At 41.8% G+C, this 23,862-nt stretch overlaps 1 protein-coding gene across 2 annotated transcripts in view; it reads left to right on the top strand.

The window, feature by feature from the left end:
• The window catches only part of Gucy1a1 (guanylate cyclase 1 soluble subunit alpha 1), a 50,848-nt gene that overhangs the window by 6,753 nt on the left and 20,233 nt on the right, over positions 1–23,862 (top strand). For both annotated transcript variants that reach the window (XM_050158840.1, XM_050158841.1), the window contains exons 2-4: positions 14,421–14,782; positions 19,721–19,782; positions 22,615–22,673. In XM_050158840.1, the coding sequence (XP_050014797.1) occupies positions 14,528–14,782; positions 19,721–19,782; positions 22,615–22,673 (376 nt within the window). In that variant the 5' untranslated portion in view covers positions 14,421–14,527. The remainder of the gene's footprint in view (positions 1–14,420; positions 14,783–19,720; positions 19,783–22,614; positions 22,674–23,862) is intronic.

Below are 23,862 nucleotides of genomic sequence, written 5' to 3'. Positions count from 1 at the left end.
TTAAGTAGCACATTTTAAAGAATCCTCTTGAATCTGTGCCTGGTATTACTGTCAAGTTTGGTTTTTTTTTGGGGGGGTGCGAGTCAGTGGAATGCACTTTATTTTGCAAACTGAGCCACTGGACTGGCTGTATTTCTTGTTCTCTAACACAGTGCTTCTCATTTGTTTCCTTCTGTTTCTTTCCCCTTCTCTTCCCCCCTTCCTTTCACTTTCTATATTGATACATGATCTTCCCACATAGCCCAGGGTGACCTAGAGCTCATGATCCCACTGCCTCAGCCTCCCGAGCGCTGTGCTCACAGCTGCACTACAGAAGCTCAGCATCATTGTACTTTGAAAAAAATCTGTGTGGGCACGTCCATCATCTTACCCACAAATCCTTTGGGTACTCTGCAGTGTGATTTCTCCTTTTGACGAAACTTGAACTCATCTAGAAGGTTTTATAGCATTGTCTTTCCTGGACTATGTATTTCTTATTCTACTTTTTGTCTCAATATTACTGATGGGGGCGGGGGGACAGCAATGGCACCGAGTCTAGAGTCACACAGACTGTCTGAGGATATGGTACCATATACCCTTCTCTGTCTTCTTAAAGGCAGAACGCTTTTCCCACATCCAATAAAAATGCCATCATTGCTGCTTTATCTACCCCCATCAGTAACAGAAATCAAAAGACATTTTTGTGATGGTAGGTTTTAAAGACTCTGGTTTCATTTCATGCTTTGTAATTTATGGTGCCCCTTCTTGGAGGACCAGCCGCTCTTTTGTTCTTCTCTCAATAAAGTTTATTACAGATTATGCTTGTCACCGAGGAGACACAACCAAGTTGATGACACAGCCTTTGATTAAATGGAATTTAAAGTCTGCACATGGCAGCTCGCAAAAGCAGGAAATAGTCTTTAAATTATACATGTCAGCCCTTAACGAGCAGCTTGATATGCGTGTGGCAGTTTTAATAGGTTCTAAAGAACTGAGAAGGCAGGCGGTCCTGGGGTGGAAAACCTGAGGAACTATTTCCAGAAACAGCCCAAGATGAGGCTAGTGTATTGGGTTCCACAGGACACACATAGTTTATGTATCAGATTAGTGGAAACAGTGTGCCAGCTGGGGACAAAGCAAGAGGCACATTTTATCCAAGTAACTGCAGAATGCTGAACTGGAAGGAGCCTTAACGCGGTCCCAGAACCCTTCTTTCTGTTTCAGGTCCTCATTGACGTGATCCTCTTACAAGGTTGTCTTGCAGGTTATGAAGGGGCAGGCAGGTACTGGGGAGGGGGCGGAGCATGGGCATTTTGTAAGTCACAGTTCTGGTTTTGGTTTTGAAACAAGGTCTTACTCTGACTGGCCTAGCCCCAGGTCGTGCCTCAGTCTTTAGATTAGCTACGGTTGTGTGCCATTTCCAGGTGTGGTCTCTTCCATGACAATGACCGCCCTGGTGTTTAATTTACTCTACTTCTTGTTCCTATGCTGGGAGACCCACACTGACTTATTCTTTAAACTGTAGATCAGCTCTCCTGTTCTTCCAATTCTTAACTGAGTGTCTTGATACCCATTTGCACAACACCCTGCACATTCCCTCTATATTCTCATACTGTATTATAACTGTATTTGGAGTCCTCTTTCCCCTGTTCGTATGTTTTTTGGGTTGGGGGATGTTAGTCTAAATACCCATTCTGTTCATGGCCACCTAGGAGGAGGTTTGGATAGGATCAATAAAAAGATTAACACGAGAGATGCTGAGATTCAGTCTTCCTACATGTTTGTTCTTTTTTACTGTTCTTGTTTGAGACAGTACATCACTAAGTTGCAAATTGTTCTAACTGAAGTTCCAGCATCTTCTTTCCCCCTTTCCTCCTCTGCCAGAGCTATGAGCCCATTTTGACTTATACCTCCTATCACCTTCAGCTCATTTGTTGGCATAGCCAAGAGCAAGGCCATACATAAAGGGGGTTAATTTTCGGTTTAACCTTTACCCATGTTTCTGTCCCCCTGGTCCTGTCCTAATCCTTAAGTTTCTTAGGATTGATGTGATCTTTTTCATTTGACCTCTAGGTTTTCACAGAAAAGCTTTTATCCAGTATAACAGTGCTTGCCTAAGATCAAAAGTGCCTTTTATTAGAATGTCGACTGCCTTCACCCAAGAGCATGGCATCTGGGCATAGACTATTAAAGTTAATAGAAAGTTAAGGAAAGGAAGAAGCCACCACATTTGTGGCATGGGTAAGAAAGGCAGGCCCACATGGGTGTGCTGGGCAGCAACATGGTGCACACACAGTAGAAAGGGGGTTAGAAGAAAGTAGATTCACCTTGGGGTAGCTTATCAGTTGTCTTCATTAGTACCGATGGTTGGGACATTTTTCTTCACCAGCAGTTTGGAGCTCTGATTATCTAAATCAAGCCAGATTAAACCAGCTTAACTGTTTCTATTGTCTGACCAGTGGTGATTCATTTCATAGCAGAGATTACCAGCTGTTGGTTGCCAGTCCAGTGTTCCACAGTACATTTTTATGTGGCTATGATTGCATTAATCCTCTTTGATAAATGACGCTTGGTTCAGCGAACACAAATCTCGGTAGATTTTTATGGTGTGCTGTGCACTTAGAACCATTTTAAAAGGGCGTTCAAGTCCACCTGTTTAAGAGTTCAGGCTGGCAACAGGTTGGTCGGTCACACTCCTGCCACTGCAACTTTGCCTTTTCTTCCCCCTTCCTTCAGGGCAATCGACCAACCGCCTCTGCTGCGGGTTATTATCACATTCTTCTTTCTTCCTGTGCCTTTGTATTTGCCACACTTATGTTTTATCTTGGAAAATCCTTTCTTGAGTTCTCTGCTCCACTGTTTCCTATTTGTCTTACAAAGCTCTGCTCACGTATGTTTTCAGAAAGAGAATGCCCATGTCACACAGGTTTCGATGCAAGCTTCTGAAGCCACCATCCCATCCCGTCACAACACATTAGTTCACCTTGAAATGATCTCATGTGACCCTGATCTCCACATACAATCTTTGCTTTAAGGGTATGGACTTGGGTTCTGCTCCAAATCTCTAGAACTACAGCCTCGAGAATGCAACTGTAGCAGAGACGTATTGTTGGGGATCTGTGAATGAATGAACAGGTGGTTAGTAATGGAAGAATGTATGAGTGGGTGAATTGATGGGAGATTCTAAGAGGATAGATGTAGAGGTTATCAAGGAAAGGTCCTGAAGAAAGGAGGACATGATGGAGTCTAGAGCATTGAGGGAATGTTCGCTTTAAAAGGGAAAGAATCACCACGTGTGAAGACGATTCAATCACGGACCATGAGTTAATGTGGCACTTAATGGGCTTGGTAGTGTCACCCACAAGATTAGTGACATATAAACTTAGAGCATACCATTTCTAAGCAGTAACTATTGACTTGGTAAAAGAATCCACGATCATGCTATAGGATGCTTTGAAATAAAATGTATATATTTTATCATTGAACAAATGAAGGTTTTTGGCAGTACACGGCAAGCGAGCATTACACAGATGTGTCTGAAGAGTGTTTTAGTGTGTAATATCAGACATTGTGGCTATTTCTGGTCTGACACTGCAGTTAAGATGTGACATTTTCCTAAAAGATATTGTGCAGCGTGGGCCTTAAAGATCTCATTAACCCAAGCCCTGCCATGTTTTCTGGGCCATCCCATTTGCATAATGTCACCCATCACTGTCATGTAGCATGCTGGTCTACTAGAAACCACAGATATACTCGGAGCTGCAGACATTACACATGGCAAGCCCAGCTCGTTACTCAGTACCAGAGAGCTGCATTAATTATGCCAGTGCTGTCTCATGAGGAATCTTAAGTGTTATAAATCCATCAGTCACGGCAGACGGAGGTCCTATAGCTGCGGGCTGAGGGCATCTTTATCTCCTCCTTCTGCGTCAAATGTGCAACCTTCATTATAAGGAACACACAAATAGATTTCCTTTAGATATAAGTAAATATGAAGGTAATATTAAGTTTAGACACGTTAAAATGATCTGATTATCCCACCAAACCATAATGTGCAGTTGCCTCCTGTAAGTATAAGAGATGTAGGGTTCCAAAATGTTCATGTTAATTCATGGATATTAGTAAGCATTCATTAGAGTATTAAGAGATTAAAGAATATAAAAACATAGTTGAGAAGATTAGAAATAATGTCTTTATAGTTTGTCCTCTCATGTGCATGATCTCACTCACTCACAATAGTGATTCTGAAATCTGTCTATTTGATCCTGTGTACCTCCTCTGAGGATGAATTGTACCGGCCTATAATGCAGATACTAGATCTAGTTTAGAAAATTTAGCACAGCCATAAATTCGCTTAGAATAATATCATCCTCACAAGTCATGGCCTCTGGAAAGCTTCCCTGTAGCTACAGAAGGCTAGGACCAAAGTATCATCAGCAAAATAAGTGTGTTGGCCAGGCAGCTGCAAGTATCTGGCATGAGAAGCTGTAGTCTACAGAGCTCACTCACATGCTGGCTCTTTCCTGCTACCTTGATGGGGACGGGGGGGGGGGGGCAGAGGGCAGGAGGTTGCTGTGGGGGGCTAGGGCGTAGGAAGTAGCCTTCTTCCCTGTGATTAGGGAACACAGGTTTCTTAAGTCCTGGGAGTTGTTATTGTTGTAAGCAACTCGGTCATGCAAAAATAATATACAATGAACTGCACGTGTAGCCAGGTATACCTGGATATCAATGGCTAAAATCAAGATAACAGACCCTTTGAGCTCCTTGAAAACGTCCTTGGGTCCTGTCTCCTTCCATCCCTTTCATCTCCTTCGTCTCCAGGCAGCTGGAATTCTGCTGTGTGTTTTTGGAGATTTGTTTTAGTTCCCATGTTTTATATAAAAATAACTTCACAGTTTGTCCTCTTGTGTGTGGTCTCACTCACTCACAATGATGATTCTGAAATGTGTCTGTCTGGTCAAGTGTGCATCCTCTGAGTAATATCCCCATTCATGGGTGGCTGGCTGCGCAATATTTTATTTATGCAGTGATGACATTAGAAGTGCTTTCAATTTTTGGTTCTTACAAATAAAACTGAAGGGATGGAGAGAAGGCTTATCCACAAATACGAGTAAAGCTGGTATGAACATTTACACACTAATCTATATTTGAACATGTGTTTATATTTCTCTTGAATAAACATGTAAAATTAAAAAAGATACATCATGTTGTAGGGAGTACTTAAAGTTTTATAAAAATGTCAAGCTGGTGTAACGGTACTATTTGGCCGGCAGCAGCATACAGATGCTTGAGTTATTCTGCATTGTAAAAACCTTTGATATTTCAAGCCGTTTCCAATTGTTTACTCTTACGATTAAAGTTACAATGGCTTTTCTATATTACCCTTGTGACCTGAACTTCCTCCACATTTTCTTCTTGGTTCATGTTTGCTTCACTGATCACTTCTGAATTTACCCACAAACAATTCTCCGTGCACATAAAATCCAGACATCCTTTCTCTGTCAAGTTTCTTCTTAGTGGAGCGCAATGACACTGGTGTCGCGGTGTTGATGGGTAGACGTGGTGAGGGGAGTCATCCTTCCTTTGCACAAGCAGTCACACTTCTGTTGATAATGGTGAAGAATGGTTAGTTCTCATTGGTAGAGCTGGAGCTGAGAGTATCTTGTGACTTTCTTCAACTTGGCCAGAATTAATGGCTGTACATATATTGTTGAAGGTTACGGTATAGTAATTTTTTTTTTATGATGACTGTGGACAAATAAAAGAGAATTACTCTCCTGAAAATATTTTCTTTTGAACTTGTGTTTGTCAATGAAGTACTCACAGCAGGCTGCCCTTAGTTATGGTATCAGTGTACTCATCTTGATTCCTTCCTTCCTTTCAGTCCACCCCACTCTGAATACTCAACTTTATTGTTTCGGTTTGTGCATTCCTTCCCAATCTGAAACACTAACAATGCCCTCAAACTCCTGGCTCTCTTGCCCCACCCGGCTCTTTTCGAACACGTCTCCCTTTTTGTGTTTGTTCCCATCATGCTTTGCTTATTGCGACTTCTATGACTTACTCATAACGTCTCTCTTTAATCCTTAAACACCCCAAGTCCCAGAGCCTAAATTTAGCTGTTTTTGTTTCTCTGTATGTCACATTTGGACCTTGAGTTAAATTTCTGCGTTCTCTAGCTTCCTTTGGGGGAGGGCCACAGGGTCAAGTCTCCAGTGTGTTCCTCTTGAAGGAAAGTCTTCCGTATTCAAATGCACTTCTCCCTAAATACTCCCCTAACAATCAAAAGCCACATAAACAGAAAGACAGTTCCCCAGCCGTTAGCATCTCCTGAGTTCCTTCGGTTACCCCTTTCTATCAATGCCCTTGTTTTCTCTTTGGACGCAGCCCCAGAGCCACTGTGGTCCTCAGAGCTCCTTAGCTGCCATCTCATGCACAGTTAATTTCCTGTTATCTCCAGCAGCCATCCTTTCCTGCTTCTTTCCCACGGCTTCCTTCATCCCTGCCTTCACTGGGCAGTTCTTCTGTGGTCCTTTGCCAGTGTCTTTGTGTCTAAACCTGGTTACCTTCGTACTGATACTCAAATTCTGCCTGTTCCTAGATGGCTTTTTACTTAACCCGTTGGTCGCTGCCTGAAAGTGATGTTTCTTCTATACATTGTCCATAATCTATTTCTCGCCCACTCTGCCTTTGTGATGGCCCTTCAGGGAAGTTAGTGTGAGGGTGCACTATTCGTGTTAGCCTTCCAGGAATATAAAAGAAAATAATTTTTTCCACAGTTGCTGAATTTTGACTGAATTAAAAATGAATTTATAACAACCTGTGTCCAACCCTGTTCCTCAGAGGTAGTGTAACTTTTAGGTTCTGATCTAGCTTAATTTTATTTGTTTTTATAATTTTTATTGCTGGTGTTTTCTTCCGCATATTGTTTGGAGTTGAGAGTTGAAGGTTAATATGTGTACCAATGATAGTTATAGTCATTGCATGTTTAGTAACAGAGGAAATTGTTCAAGGAGCTTTTCAAAGGGTTTGAGCCATAGGGAGCATGCGCTGTGTTGCCTAGATGATGTGCCATGAAATAGGGGAGAAAACGGGTGTTTCACTGGTGTCATTGACTGCACATAGAACGCAACAGAATCAAGTGGGGACCAAATGTGTGTAGGCCAGCGGGGGAGCACTTACCCAGCCTTTGTGAGGCCCTAAGCTAGAATTAGAGAGTCTATCGGAGGAGTGTTTCTGTGTTTAAGCTGAGGAAAGTGGTCAGGGTGAACTGTGTGAGTTTGTGCTCACGTACTATCTGGATTCCTGCATCACCTTTGTCCCTGAAGAGCCCTGGGACATCTGTCGTCTTTCAAGTACAAGAGGCCACAGCAAATGCTCTCTAACACGTACTGGGGTTAAAACTTCTCTTCTCTAGAGCGTGCATATTCAGTGACTTTAGGAAAAAGATACCAAAAGTGAAAATTGAGGGTTACTGTGAACACACACACAGACTTCTTTTAGTTCCCTGTTTTGAATCAATGAGGAAGCAGAAAATATTTAAACAATAAGGCTGTGGTTTTGAGTGTAGTGGGAAAAAGCTCAGTTCTTCTCCACACATTCCTTACTAGTATCTAAATATACACCTTAAGTACATGTTAAGAAGCCAAACGCACTTTTGGTCCATGATTCCTTCAGAACTAAGCATTGCATAAATATTCAAAATGAACTGGATTTATGCTAGCATTTTCTGTCTGCTACTAGCTTGGTCCTGGCATGAACCTTAGGGAGATGTATTACACTCTCCCAGTATTGGCAACCTAAATTCATTTTCTGCCTTAAGGATCAGAAAGAACTGTGCTGCTGACCTGACTGTTCAAGAAGCTCCAGTTGTTCACAGGACCTGCTGGACAGTGGTTGAGCCACCAGGCAGTCTCTGGAAGGGCATCTCCTTGAGTCCTTTGAGACCTCACTGGCACCTCTCCCACTCTGTGATTGACATGTTTGTCCTTGCTCTTTCCAGACACTTTTTGGTGTACTCGCTGTGGCCAAGCCCATCTCTTGATTAATCAGGTCTTGATCATGTTTGAAAAGTTTTCACTTCCAATAGTGCATTAAAGTGTGAATTAGCCATGGCTATGTCACTTGGATTCATTATGCCAAGGTACTCACAAAAAGTTCCCAGGGTGATGGGGGAACCTCCTTCAGCCAATGGCCTTTGAGAGACTGGACCAGCTTGGGTGTGGCTTTGGGTACCAAAAGGTACGTGCATACCTCTTTCTCTTTCTCTTCCTCTTCCTCTCTCTTCTCCCCCCTCTCAAAACCTGGATATTAGTGCCTGTTTCTGTTCCTTGTTGTTCTCTGTGATTTCCCCTTTAAATAAAGAACGCCGTATCACACCCTATTTGGAGCTAGTGTGGGATTACTTCATCTTGAGTGTTCCCTTTCAGCTGCGTTAAAAGAACCATGAGTTTACCTGTTGTCTCTTCATTTAGGATCTTCTTTCTAAATAAATCAATTCCCAGTTAATTTTGTCTTCCCCAACTTCTGTATCAGTTCTGTTCTCTTACATGACAGACATGTAATCCCCAATTAAATATATCAATATTACGTGAGATATAAATATCAAAATCTAATATTTCAATAAATAACCTTGATTTAATACACCAGTTAGTTTAATTGTGTTTAATAATCAAGGATTGCCTTTCATGGTGAAAGTTCCATCAAATTTTACCGTGTAAACCATACACAAAGGTGGTCTCAGAATATGTGTTCATAAATAAATCTGATTTGTACCTAACTTGCAAAGTTCAATCACACATTGCTGAGAACAGAGACTTTTTATTGTTTGAGGATTTTATACATGCACAAGATTTTGAACAAATCCACTCTTTTTTAACCCCGTTCCTAAATTCCTCCCCTATCTCCACTATCACTCTTACTCCCATCTTTAAGTCGTCTTAATGAGTCCACTTTGTGTGCATGGATGTATGGCCAGCTACTGGTACACGAGTAGCCGCTCAGGGGAAACATCCCTGAACAAAACCGCCTCTCCCTCCCACAGCTGTCATCAACTGCCAGTGTCCTCCATTAGGAGTGGAACCTGATAAACTGGGAAGAAGCTTTGCTGACGCATCCTATCTGGCAGAACCAGCCTGAGTAGCGCAAACCTCCACACTGCAAATACATAAACCTTTTGGGAAGAAAATACTTAGAGGGAAAGCTTCACGTTATCTATGAGCCCTAATAAGGCAGCAACAATCCTAAAAGGCAATTCTTAAGCTTAGTTAAAAGACAAATGCTGAATTCTGGTGCAAATCACCCAACAGGGACTATAGACTTTGATTTCAAGGAAAAGAGGAGAAAACGGCTTGATGAGAAAAACTTGAACAGAAATGGTTTTGTGAGCGTGAAGACTATGGGGAGGAGAGGAAAATGTGTACTTCTGAGGTGGGGGTCTGGTGTGACCTTCTGTGCGCTCCACTTCACGCAGAAACTTGCCTCTACCCACGGTCTTCTAAGCCAATTCACATTGTAGAGCTGCTCAATGTCTATTTGGACATTAGACAAGAAATCTGGACACTTATAGAGTTAAAGTGCATTTTGTTTTGTTTTCGTTGGTGATAAGGTTGCAGTGTTTCATTCCATTGTTTCATGGTTCTCCTGTCTCAGGCTCACAAGAATCAGGATTATTATCTTAAGTTTAAAAATTACAAAGAATTTTGTCAGATGAATTGATGTGCCCCAACTCTCATAAAATGTAATACAAGGAGTAATATGTCACCAGAAACCCAATTTTGAATGTCATTATAATCAAATAACCAAGGTAAACAAGGACATTATTTTCTATATTGATTGCACGTCATAGCCTGCAGAGAGAGAAACTTTGGTGGATTTGTTTAGAGTTCAGTCCCAAGACCTGACCATGGCCTGTGGTTTTTCTCCAGCAAACCTTTGTGGAGTTGGTCCACACCTTCATCCTCAGAGTCTGCATTCAGCCCACCTTGACCTTCTTATCTGTGCAACTCTCATAGGGCTTCCATTATGCATCTCCACCAGTCTTCCAGAAATGAAGTCAGTCATTCACACTTTGGATTCTCTGTCCAGTTGATGCCCATACTGTGGAACTTGTGCTTGTTTTCCTTAATCACAGAAACCTGCTGAATGGTGACCTGTGTTCATTTAAACTTTTATCCTCTCCCCTTGCTTTCCTTTATAGATGCCCTGGAATTGAGTCAGCCTGGAATGACTGCAGGCTCCTAAACATGGCATCTTACTATTCAAGCATGCTATTTTTAATGAAGGTATTTTCACATGAGTGAAGCTGAGCCCTGATTTGCATTCCCACGGCACTGAGCATTGTCTCTGGGAACCAATGTCCCAGATGTCCAGAGCCACAGAGCATGGGCTCTGGGAGAGCAAAGAGTGCCTTTGGCTGTCGCTGGGCCACTGTGTCGTAAAGACTGCTCAGCAAGATGGTCAGATTTGTGGAACAGAATAAATGAGGTAGAAGGGCATCTAGAGATTTTAATGACAGTGTGGGTCAAAATTTTGTAAAGGAAAAAAACAAGTTAAGAGTTCAGTTTTTTTAAAAGGCAAGAGAATCTTGAGGTTTGTCTTGCAAGCATCACTGATTGACTTAACACGGAAGTTGCAGTCATTTCTTAGAAATAAAACTGCAGAAGAGTCTCATATGAAGACCAAGTTACACAACTATAACGTATGTGCAGAGGGCCTAGGTCAGTCCCATGCAGGCTCCCTGCTTGTTGGTTCAGTCTCTGTGAGTCCCTATGAGCCCAATATAATGGATTCTCTGGGTTTTCTTGTGGGGCCCTTGACACCACTCTTACAATTCTTCTTTCCCCTCTGATGCAGGATTCCAGAGCTTAGCCCTAATATTTGGCTCTGGGTCTCTAGTTCTGCTTCCATCACTTGCCGGGTAACAGCGAGAGCAGGGGTCTCTGACTCTGTTGCCTGCTTTTGGGACTCTCTTCTCCTACTGAACTGCCTCATCCAGCCTTAATAGAAGAGGAGGAGCCTAGCCTCACTGTAGCTTGATACAAGATAGCTTGTAGCTGGCTGATCTCCCTGGCAAAGCCGGCCTGTATCTTGAGAGATACATGGAGGGAAGAGGGGCGGAGGAGAGGGTAAAAGGCAGAAAAACTGGGAAAAGGGGAGGGAGAGGAGACTTTGATTGGAGTGCAAAAACGGAAATAAATAACGAATAAGTCGTCATCAACAACAACAAAGCCAGAAAGTTGAAGCCCAGGAAATAAACCTGATAAGCGAAAGTAAACTCAGTCACAGCCCTGTCCTTTCAGGAAATGTGAAGATAGAGACAGCGGTTGCTCTGAGAGAAATGATCCAGCTAAAAAGTCTATGGGGTAGCACCTTAAAGAAATAGCAATACTGGGGAGACTTGGACATGCTCCCCAATTTTTCTAATTGTCTTGTTTTGACTCCAGGAGAAATTCCCTAAGTGTTTCCCACTGCGGATTAGATGGCTCTGTTTGAGATAACCCTGCGGCATTTCCCTAGTTGTGAAGGTTGAAGAACTTTGACTCTTCCCACCCACCTCAGTATTCACTGTTGTCCTTCCTTTTACTTATAAAGGATTGCAGTCTGTAACGAGGGGGTGCAAATTGTACCCTGATGCAGAAATCTGATATTTTTGAGCCTCTCTCCCTTTGACTTGTCTTAAAACCCTCAACTTTGGTGGTCCATGTTAAAATGGGTATACCGCTGAAGTCACAGGCATGTCTAGGCCTTATACAATCAACATTGGGCACAGCTGATGCTTTCTCTTCAGGTGGAGGGCCTCGTTCCTAAACTGCAACTTCCTCAGAGGCTCTGCTAAGTCTGAAATCTGCTCTTCAATTGCCGCTGTGAGAGCAACACCTGTCGTTAGCTGACCAAGAAGCTCTCTTCTCAGGTCTGCATGAAACCGTTGACAGCAGCCAAGTTAGAGTTTATGATGAAGATTGCCCTTATCTGAACAACAAAATACCCTGGGTTTTAACATAAACCCATAGGGGGTTTACTATATCATCAATAAAAAGTTAATCTCTCAGGGAAAATAAGAGACATTTAATATTTGGGAGGGGGTTGTTTAATAATCAGCTTTTAGGATAGCAAGAAACTCAAGTTACTAACATATGATCTCACTGGTTGCCAAGCCATTGTCATTAAACTTATTATTTTAATTTGTTTTTCCCTTAACATATCTGCCCTCTTCCCAGCAAGCTCTATACTGACCCCATCAAGTGACCACACTCTTTCTGAAGTGAGTGCTGACATCACACACAAAAATAATCTCTAGTTTCGTGGAAGAATGTCTCCCGTGTTCCTGGCAAACCCAAGACACACAGAGGTTTCAAGAGTGCTGATCCCTGTATGTGTTTCACAGTGCGATTTCATCAGTCACAGATGAAGACTCCTAATTACTTTGTTTATACATGTGTGATTTAATGAGGCTAAACACTCAGCCAACCTTCAATAAGTGCAACCTACTTCCCATTGCTTTTTTCCAAATTAATAAAAAGCCATGCCAAGAACATTTTCTGGAAATGGGAGCATTGTGCAATTCAAAATAAGGGAGAATTACAAGGTTAGCTGACAGGTTATATATACTTTGTCGGCAGTCTGAGCAGCCAGGGAAGCATTAGACTTGAGGACCAAGGTTCAAATGCATTGTGGAAGAAAGATGAAGTATGATGGAAAGATTTATCAAGAAGTATTCTGCCAAATGCCCAAGGCCAACACTCAAACTCTGGTATGTTTTAGAATAACTTACTGTAAGAAGCAGCGCTATATTTCTGGCAGATTCAACCCATGATCTATTTATTATTATCTTTGTGTCTCACTTTTGGGTCCCCTATTCTGGTTATTATGTTCATACTTTGAGAGAACTGAAGATGAGGCGTTGCTATTACGGATATTTCATTTGAATAATAATATAGAAGCGTCATCATTATTATTCTAGAAATAAATGTGTATTTTAAATTATCTTCTAATCTACTTACAAGTTCTACAAATGTGGATCCATACTCCTGGATGCTGCTCAGGAGGAGAGTGCTTCTCTAGAACATGTGATCTGCTAGGTTCTCCCCTAGAACTGCAAACATCTATGTGCTGGGATGTAGTGCAAGAGCAGCGTGCTTGCCCAGCAAGTGTGACACCTTAGATTATCTTTGGAAACATTCATAACCACATAGGATCCACCTCCTTTAAAGAGGGGAGAGGGTTGTAAGAGGCCACTTGTATGTTTCCCGGCTGCCCAGACTCCCAAAATAACCACACAGAAACTATATTATTTAAATCCCTGCTTGGCCAATAGCTTGAGCATATTGCTAGCTAGCTCTTACATCTAGAATTAACCTATTTCCATTATTTTATATTTTACCATGAGGCTCGTGGCTTACTGACAAGGATCTAGCTGGGAGCTCACGTCTTTCCCCTCTGGTGGCAACGTGGCAACTCTCCTGACTCCGCCTTCTTTCTCCCAGCATCAGTTTAGTTTTCACTGCCTAGATCTACTCTACCCTATCACAGACCAAGGCAGATTCTTTCTTCACTAACCATTAAAAGCAACACATATACAGAAGGACTTCCCACACCGAGAGGGCAAAGAAGAGCAACATTATCCTTACATTTGGATTCAAATGGTGCCATTGATTTAGAGCTGTTTAGAGCCAGGAGTCAGCAAGTCACAGCCTGTGGTCCAGATTCCTTGATTCCCAGTCTGATATGCAAAAGCTTTATTGGAATACGTTCGTGATCATGTGTGTAAAAGGGGCTCTGCGGAAGGCTACTCTTTGCAATGGAGTCTCGGATGCAGCCATGCCTAAAGCTTTGTTGTGATCATTGCCACGTGGAAACTTTCTTTTCCCCAGAGTTTTTCTGTATTTAAATGTGTAAGAAACACATTGCTTGGGGTCAGATTCCTTAAGTTTTGACCCAACACCAGCTAACTAAAGTCGAGTTGATCCTACGTTTCATTCTCCCCTCATCCAGATAGTTTTTCCACGTGTGTGAAATAAACATCGATTGAAACATGTAAGGGAAACATTGGCTTTGTACTATTCTGGTGCTTAGACAGGATGCAATGAAATGAAATACTTCTAGCACTAATGAAGCGAAGACCGTGATGTTTTATCCTTGTGAAATCAAACAAACAAATGGATTGCAAAAGTGGAAATGGGTAGTTTGTGCCAGGGACATTTAGGGAAAACAAGATTTTATTTTAAAGATTTTTAATTTACTCTAGGCGAGTATTTTTTCTGCTGAAGTACACTGAAATGTGCACATGTTAAAGTTGTTTCCTAATGTGCTTCTCTTCAGTGGGTACTGCATTGGCCATTTCCTCTTGTATGATTGCACACTCTTCCTTTATGTGCCAAGCTTTCTGTTGCACGTGAAGTCACCTCTCTCCTTGTTCTGTTCTGATTTCCTACTGCCCACAGATGCCCGGTCACCAGTGTCCTTGAGTCGGTAGGAGGAGCAGATCCTCTTCAGTTCACACCAACACCAGCTGGTCAGCAGGAAACCTCAGAAGAGCCTGGAGAGCACCATGTTCTGCAGGAAGTTTAAGGATCTCAAGATCACAGGGGAGTGTCCTTTCTCCTTACTGGCCCCTGGTCAGGTTCCTACAGAGTCTACAGAGGAGGTGGCAAGAGGCTCTGAGGGCTGCCGGGCTACTCTGCCCATCTGCCAGGACATTCCTGAAAAGAATCCACAAGGGAATCTTCCCCAAAGAAAGACAAGCCGCAACAGAGTCTACCTCCACACTCTGGCAGAAAGTATCCGAAAGCTCATCTTCCCAGAGGTGAGTGTTCTCCCTTTAACAAGGACAATGGTGTTTCAGAATTCGAAAAGAAAAGGTTTCCAAGAGAAGATATTTAGAAATGTGTCTCTTGCTTCTAATGGCATGACAAACAGAATTTCCTTGAAACATATGAAAACTATCTCTTTAGATAATCATTCTAAATTGTGGGTCATCTTCTTAAGTCTCATATCTTGAATTCCTTTCTTTTTTTAATTAATTTTTCATGTATTTTGCATACCAACCACAGTTGTTCTTCCTCCTCTCTTCCCATTCCCTCCCCCCACCTCCCATCTATCTACTCCATCCACCCCTATTCAGTCAACATGAATTTCCTTCAAAAAGTCATGAAACTCTGACAAACTTGTGTCTTTGCTTCATCCCCCCCAATCTCAGCTTCTGTTATCTGCAACATGGAGTTGGTCACGCCTATCTCTGAGTGATACTGCTCACTGAATGAAATCACCCTCCACTCTTGCCCCCGGAAATGCTAGACAGGTGGGATGGCGTGATCCCAATCAAACCTCTTTTAATGGGAGAGCAATGCTGTTCTAACAACAGAGGCCGGGGAGGGGTGGGGCAGGGTGGGTGGTGGTGCCTGCGGAATGGGAGACCAGAAGTGAAGCTCCTAGAAAAGAAAGTAGAGTTAGCAGAAAGTTGAAGACATTTCAAAGATGGTATTTACTGCATGTTCCACCTTTGAACTGCAAATATTTAATCGTTTTTCCCAATGCCAGTCATTAGATACCCAGCTATGTTGAGACGGGGAGACATAGCCCTACCCATGAAAGTGACTTATATTGTAGTCTTGGAGGTTTTCCTCAAAGACAGAGTGAAGTAGAGGGGCGGTGCTCAATATTTCCTTTAATGATTTCTGTTGCTATTTCATTTTGCTCATGAATAATTTTCTTGTCTTTCATTGTCAACATTCTCTCACACATTATTAAACTTCCTCAAGATTATTGTTCCAAGTTACCTGCCATGCCTCTGGGTTTGATGGCTGGGGATTAATTTCTGTCCACGCTCACCTTCTCCTGGTTCTCTGTATTGCTTTGCTTTGCTGTCTATGTACTCAAGATGCCACTGCATTGCCAACCACTGATAACCAATTTTAAGCTGAAAATACCTTGAGCAATTGTCCAACCAGAAGTTCTCAGAAGTCTGAGAGATCTTTCTATGCCATGTACTTCTATTTTCTCTCCTCATCTCCTGGAGGAGTAGCCACATGTGTGCCTTGCCACAATCCAGAAGAAACAGGCAGACTACTGCAAACCATAGGAATTCTGGTAGGGAGGAATACGTTAGCACTATTTATTGGCGTTCTTCTAACAGTTAAGATCATTTGTTTTAGAGCAGCAAATGTCACATTGTTAAATATGTCTAAAATGAGTATCGATCAGTCTGTTCTGCTTTATCAACTGTCCAAATATCTGCTTGGTCTTTTCATAAAAACATCTGCTTTTCATGAGTTAGGTTTTGAGTTGGCACATTCAATCTTGCGTTTCTGCTTCAGTAACTTTAATAAACTTATGAAAGATATTCAAAATTCAATTCATAATAGTAGTTCTTACTTTAGGTTATCAGATTTAACTCTTCAGTTGTGTCCTCATAGGGGATGGTAAGAATGAAAATTCATTAGCCTTAGTAAATTATGAATAAAAAATGAAATAGTTGTATTTGAAGGAGCTTCCTTGATCACCAAATGAAAAATTACCATTTCTACTTGAAAAGCAACAGCTAAGGCACATCAAGTTAGATCATTTGTTCAAAGTGAAAGAGATAACTCTGATGGAGAACTCTATCTCATTAGTAATTCATAGCATTATAATTTATCCTTGTGATTAAAACCCATTGGTTTATTAAAACACTGACCTCTGAAGAGTCTTCTGGGGAGACAGCTCAGTGGGCAAAGTGGTTTGTATGCAACATCAGACCCTGAGGTTAATGCTCAGAGCTCTAGAAACCTAACCCCGGCACTAGGAAGGTTGAGGGAGCTACGTGTCTTGCCGGTCTTGCTTGCTGGCTAGACAAGCTTCATTAGCAAAACTCAGAGAGATGTCTTGCTTTAATATGAGAACAAAAACAAACCCAAGGAACAATACCCATGTTTGATCACTGGAGTCCACCTGCACACACAGGTAGAACATGTATACAGACAAACATCCCTCCACATACAGATTTACCACTTCAGTGTCTGGATGGAGTAATCAAAAGACATACAACATGAAGAGAGACACTTTGTGCCCCAGGCCTTTGCCAGGAAACTCTTTGCCTAGAAAAACCTTATATTTTATTTGAACCAATTCACTTTAATAACAACAATGAATGCTGTCTGACTTTTCGTAGAGAGACATATAACATGCTCTAATTACCCCAGACAGGGCATAGTGACAGCAAATGAATGTAAGTATCCCATCCAAGGACAGCTTTGTGAACTGATAAGCTTATCAGGTTATTTACAAGACTATAGGTAATCCACAAACAGCTGTATCACCCAAAAGTCTAAACACAAGGTGAGTGATGACTTCTCAAAGCAAAATAAAGAGTCTCTTCTTAATTAATTGTCTACTTCTTTTAGACTCCTGAATCCCCCAAGATCAAGCACATTTATAGGACAGCAGAAAAAAAAATGACTGGAATCCCAGGGAGGGATGGAGTCCCTATCCCTCTCCCAATTTCTTTTGTTAGGGAGTGTTAACAACTTGTGTACCATATCAATAGACTTAGTTATCACTGTAACTATTTTATTCCATTGTTCTAACTATGGGGCCAAGGCCATTTTGTACGTTACTATAGCAACCTCTCTTGACTGATGCCTGGTGCTCAGTCAGGCTCTGGGCTTGTCTGGCATAGAAAAAGCCACCAAATACAGCATTGTTATAAGACAAAGTTAGAGTCCCGCAGACGTTCACTGTAACATTCTACCCATGTTCTCTTAAGAATCCATTGCCTCTTTTAAAGGAAGATCAGTCTGATTCAAGTAAAAAATCCAAAAAAAGCATCTGTTCCACCATCTCTAGCAATGCTGGAGAAATGCATTAAATTTACTCCCGCCCAACATACTATGCCAGTGCATGTTAGGAGGAAAGACCCAACAAAGACACAGGAGACCATAGGAAGGACTGGAAACACAAGGGTAGGAGCTTTAAAAACAGCGAAAGAGTGCACCTGAGGGGGTACTTGAAATTGGAGAGTGAGAGAAAGATGTCTCCCATAGCACCACACAGGAGAAAGGACCAATTTCCTATTGACAGCATTGGTTAGATTTTCTTCCTTCATGGTCCATCAAAGGGTTCTGATCAAGAGCCGATAGAGATGGGCAAAACGGACTTTTCTTGCCCATTGTGGGCTTCTACGCCAGAAAACAAGTGAAAAATTGCTTGAGTAGCAATACTGAAAAAAAATCAAGACCTCCTGCACAGAGAAGCTGCACCCCACTCCCTGCCATGATCTGTTCCTCACATGGGTGTCTTCCTCAGAATGGAGAACTCTCAGAAGTCTGTGGTTTCTTGGGTTTGTATCACACTGGCGTCTGTAGCTAATGATGTAGACTAACTGCGGAGAGGAAGGCTCTTGAGAAAATGAGTTTCTTAGGCACCTGCCTGGATGCTCCTTAATACTCTCATAAGTTGCATTGGGCCTTTCTCTTACCTTGGCATGAAAGACTACTGGCAAGTACTCCAACATGTTCCCTTTTGAGCCTAGTGCTCACCTATTATCTCTCAGGCTCTTTGCTCTCACAGGGTCATCAAGACGTACTCAGAGTCTACCTTTTGGTACATCTACCTGTTTTTCTTCATCCTGTCACAGCTGGGTTCCCATTCTCCATTCCTGAACCATCAAAAACTTTACCCTATACTATAAATTTAAAATCTCTTGGAATTTGTTTTGAGGGGTTTTTATGTTTTCTTTGAATATATTTTATATGTATTTTCTAAACTTGATCTGCATGTTTAAAACTCAAAGTCCTTTATGAAAAAAACGATTGCTACTTTTTTTTTTAACATTGCCTTCTGTGGCTAGTGGAAACTGGATGAGAGATATAAATAGATTGAGGCAAAAGGAATTTCCCAACTTGGACCCTATCCAGAAAGTTCTTGATTTTCCTCTGTGTAAATTGAAAATAAGAATCAATGATCATGTCTCCATGCCTAGACATTTGCGATTTTCATTCAAGATGCAAAACTGAACATTTCTTGTCAATGTCCCCCTTGACATTTATTAAGTAGAAGCAAAGATAGATTAAAAGAGATTCCAAAAGTGTTTATATGGGGGGAGCATTGCCTATGTACGTTTCACAAAACAGAAAAACTCAAACTCTCAGAAAACAATGAAAGAGAGTAAGAGTACCAATGATTGGTAAGGATTGTTAGTTCAGAACCTGGAAACCGGGTATAGTTGAGGTAGACCCATGACTCTTGAAATAAACAATCCTGTTGACAGATGAAGTTGAGGACTTAAAAGGGAAGCAGAGATAACTGCAGATGTTTTGAGGAGAGTCTGAAATGTGAGCAGAGTGTGGGAAAGGCGCTGTAGTCCGTGGTGAGCTGTGGAGGGGATACTGTTTAGCAAGGGAACAGCATGTTTGGCTTGAGCTGCAGCTGAAATATTGGCAGTGTGTCCAGGGAGACTTCTTGGCCAACAGGAAGAGATGGTATGGATTCGTGCATTGCAGAGGACCTGACATTTTCTGTTTGAGGTCAGACTAAGCTGAACTCTCTGTGAGACTTACGGCCTTGGGTCCCCCCCCCCCACACACACACACAACCAAACGCAAAATAGTCTGAGCTCACCAATTCTTCCCAGGATTGAAAAACACGTGGGAAAGAAGTCTCAGTTCCCAACACGGCAAATGCACCACCCTCGCTGTCCAGTGAAAGTCCCCATTCCCCTATGAGAAACCTTAAGGAAACTGTTGCAAATATTTCTTTGTATTTCCAGTTTGAGCGACTGAACCTTGCACTTCAGAGAACTCTGGCAAAGCATAAAATTGAAGAAGACAGGTGAGTGAACCCCTCTAGCTGAATGAACCCCCATCATGGAGACACTGTTCAAAATGATGCATCCTTACTGCATATATTGGCTCGTGCTGGATTTCTGTTATATCTCTGAGTTGAACTGAAGTAAATGCACCACTCACTTTGGAAGGTTGGTGCTTTTAAAAAAATCTGGTTTGTATTGTTAGGTTTTTGTTTACTTTTTTTTTTAAAAAAAAATAAGGCTGGTCACATGAGCTTCTGGTGGATAAATCTGTACCCCTGTTCTCCATATTTAATTTGTGAATAATTATTTTTTTATTCTGAGTGCAAATTTGCAGAGAGCATAGGAGTTTTGCATGCCAACACCACAGTGGGCACAATCCACAAACACCTTCATTCACCCTTCCTCCCCACAAGCACGTTGTCTGTTCTATGGATTGTCTGGGCTGGATTTTCCTGCTGAGTAGCTGCAGCCAGACTTCAGACAGGCAGCTGGGCTGAGTCAAGCAAGAGTCGGAAACTGCCCAGGAGGGTGTGAATCCTCATCTGACAGAAGCTTTGTTTATAGGACAGACCTGACAAGCATCCCAGAGGCGCCTTTGACTCTACCCACAATTCCCAGACAGGATGATAAGATAGCCAGGAGTCAATCTTTCTGTGCTACTGGGGCTGTCTGCGCACGTCCCTGGCAGTCAGCTTGTTTGAAATTTATTCTCAGGCCTTTGCGCTCTGAAACACCCCTGCTGCTGGATGGAGATTTGTTTTCTGCGGTGCACCCTGTAGGAGAGCCCTCAGAATCCTTTCATTTGGAAACCCTTTAAGGAAAAGAGAATGCTTATTCATGATGATGACCCAGTTGGTGTAGTAGGGTTTTCCCTTCTGCCTGATGGTGTGGAGTGGCTCTGGCTCCTTCGCCTTCCTTTAATTCTGTGTGCTTCTGTCCCTCGCTTGCTTGGAGTCTCACGTGTTTGTGCTATCCTTGATCTGCCAGCAGATGAAAACACCTCAAACCTGTTTCATGCAGCTTATTTCTGGGACTTACACACCAACAGAACACAAATAACACATGAAGCAGTCCACTTGCCTTGAATGAAGGGACGAAGCCCAGTTCTTATCTAATACAGTCACTATGACCCCCCTCTTGATGCCGTCCCTCCCCCACTTCTTTCACTAGAGGTGGATGAATTCACAACTGGTGTGTGTGTGTGTGTGTGTGTGTGTGTGTGTGTGCGTGTGTGTGTGTGTGGTGTGATGGATGCCTCTACTGGCTGCTCCCAAGTCTTCCTGGTCAGCTGTGTTTGCTAAACAAAGGATAGTTAGTTTAGAGGTCCTTGTTGCTGTTTGGAATGGCAATGCTCCTCTCTGCTCTTATCCGACAGTGTGAGTGTGAGGAAATGGCAGAATTAGAACTAGGAGGCTCACTCTTACTTTTTGGGGGTGGGGGAGAATCTGCTTAAATAAAAAAAAAAGAAGGAAAAATAAGTATTTGGTGTGATAGTGGATTGGCTAACAAAGGGATTGCGAGTCTCCACATCCAGATTCAGCACAGGGTATTATGATCCCGAGTCCATTTGGATAAAGTATCCCAGCCAGCACTGTCCGTACTCAGAGTCATCACGTTTCTATGGAACAGGGCTGTGCTCTGGGCCATTTTCCTCCTGCAAATATTTACTTCTAAAACTTCTTAAATTGTATCATGTTTTATTAAAAGGCTGTTTAAAATAGAGAAATATACCTGCATTTAAACTTGGCTCAGCCAATGGTAAGCTGAACCTCGCAATTAAATAGATTCTTTGATACTCGTAAAGCTCTTGAATAGTTTGGCAAAAATGCCCATCATCAGTCACCATAATGAGGAGTTTTCAGAAAGCAACCAGGCAGCAATATCTCACAAAGTTGTCCAGTCGGTGTACAAAGCCAACGACGTTCTCGATGGCTGAGCATCAGCGGGCATGAAGAACATGTTGTTCTTACACACAGAAATGTCAAAAAGTATAAATGATCAATTAGGAACTACAGAAAAAAAATGAAGATGCTGATTTTAGCCTATGACAACAAAAACTAGACATACAGAAAAAGAACCTAAAAATCCAAAGGAAAATCATACCTTTACAACAAATTGTCTGGTAAATAAGATAAATAAATCCTAATTTTTTCTACAGTTAAAAAAAATAAAGATGGCCCAATTGAAATTATTTCAGCTTCCTATTGATGCCCATGTGTGCTATCTTTGTTTTAAGATTGCTTTATCTAGAATGCAATAATTGATGAGAAAAATAGATTTGAAACTAGTTTACATATAAGACTAGGTATGAGCACGGAGGAATAGCATCTGATATAAAGATCCCTGATTTCAGCAGCAAGGACTCCTGGATTTTATGTTTTAGCTTCAGGAAAAGACAACATGGAACTACAGTGAAATTCACCATGGGGAGATTTTTATCTCAGACAATCAGCCCCTTGAGAACATATTAGTATCTTTTTCTTTATTTATATTGGTGGTAAGGGGTGGGACCCAGGCCCTCCATAGACAAGGCAGTTCCTCTGCCATTTAACAGTGGCTTGTCATCCTCCTGGTGACGTGCCAGCATAAATTCTCTTTCTCAATGGCCTCTGTAAAGTGAACCACAGAGACAAAGAAGCCTGGTGAGGAATTATAAGACTCTCCACACTATGTATACTTTGGGGTCTCCCGAAAAGTGTCTTGAGTTGTTTCTAACTGCTTGTTTCATATGCTGCAAGTCAAGATTTGTTTCTGGAAAATAATTATCTGGTGTTATCTATAGGTTGTATATAATCTGAATTTCCAGCATTCATTTAATCAGTCTATAATTTAAGATATTTAATTATTTCCAGGAAATCTGCAGAAAAAGAAGACCTTGAAAAAATAATTGCAGAGCAAGCAGTTGCAGCAGGTAATAAATAAAATTGTTTAAGTATAGGAAATGAGGACACATATCACATTCCTGGATAATTAATATTTCTCTCAACAGTTTTGTATTTATTGCTTAGTGACTCCAGCATGAAGTATTTGAACTCTGTGTACTAATGCAGAGTAACCCTTCGTATACTGTATGTATGTTTTTGCAAGTCCTCAAACATTTCCTCTTTTTAAACTGTTTATTTACTGAGAAGCAGATAAGGCTGTGTGGGAAGCTGATTCACAGGCATTCACATTTACAGGCTGTGGTCTTAATCCAAACTTTGTCTTCCTCGTTTGCATACAAAAAAATCTGTTCCACAAAGCAGATTAAAGAGTATTTTCAAAGGTTGGAAGTAATCATGGGAAAACAGTCTGGCAGAGTTCCCACATTAATAATTAGCTCCAGGGCAAAAATAGATGAGGGGAGACTGCTGGCGAGCCCTTTCAGAATATGGGTGTGAAAACCAAGAGGCTACAGGCTTGCAAAAGTACTGCATTTATGAAATATAACATCAGCAACAGCTACTTTCTACTGAGCCATTCTTGGAAGATAGATAGATACTGTTCTAAAATAATTTCCACGGCACACAATTTTCCTCCAAGAGGGTATCATTGTCTCCTATTTTACAAGAAAAAAATGTATGAAACTTCTCTGCAATAGATAGAGACCAATTGCAAGAGAAAAAAAAACCCACAACCAATCAAATTATAGAGTCATGGAGTCCAGTCTCAATGGACACATCTACAAAGCATTCACGTATGTAACACAGGTTGGGAGTCGCTAAGATATGTAAGGGAACATTCCAGAAGAGGGGGAAGAAAGATGGGAAGAGTCAATGGACCAGAGAGTTTGCTGTAAGATTGTGTCTCCTAGCAATATAAGAAGCTAGACTCAAAGTCTCAGCCACATGTCTGTCCAAACATGAGCTGCATAAGGACAGTGGGCCTGCCAAAATGAATGGAGAGAAGCCCACAAAGCCTCAACCCTCTGCGAAGAACTGCAGGCAACTGAGGAATCCCAGCATAGGAGAAATAGTCTTCCTGGGAGAAGAGCAGGCCGATTAGCTCATCAACCAGTACCAAATGCTCAGCCCTGAAAACTTGCATTCAAATAATATTATACAGACTGGGCAGTTCCTGTTTAGACTTGTAGCTATATATACAGATGCACATGTGCATGC

Source organism: Alexandromys fortis, unplaced genomic scaffold (assembly GCF_014885135.2).
Source record: "Alexandromys fortis isolate MF-2015 unplaced genomic scaffold, M_Fortis_MF-2015_v1.1 scaffold_102, whole genome shotgun sequence".
Taxonomy (NCBI): Eukaryota; Metazoa; Chordata; class Mammalia; order Rodentia; family Cricetidae; genus Alexandromys; species Alexandromys fortis.
This window is presented reverse-complemented; position numbering and strand designations above follow the sequence as displayed.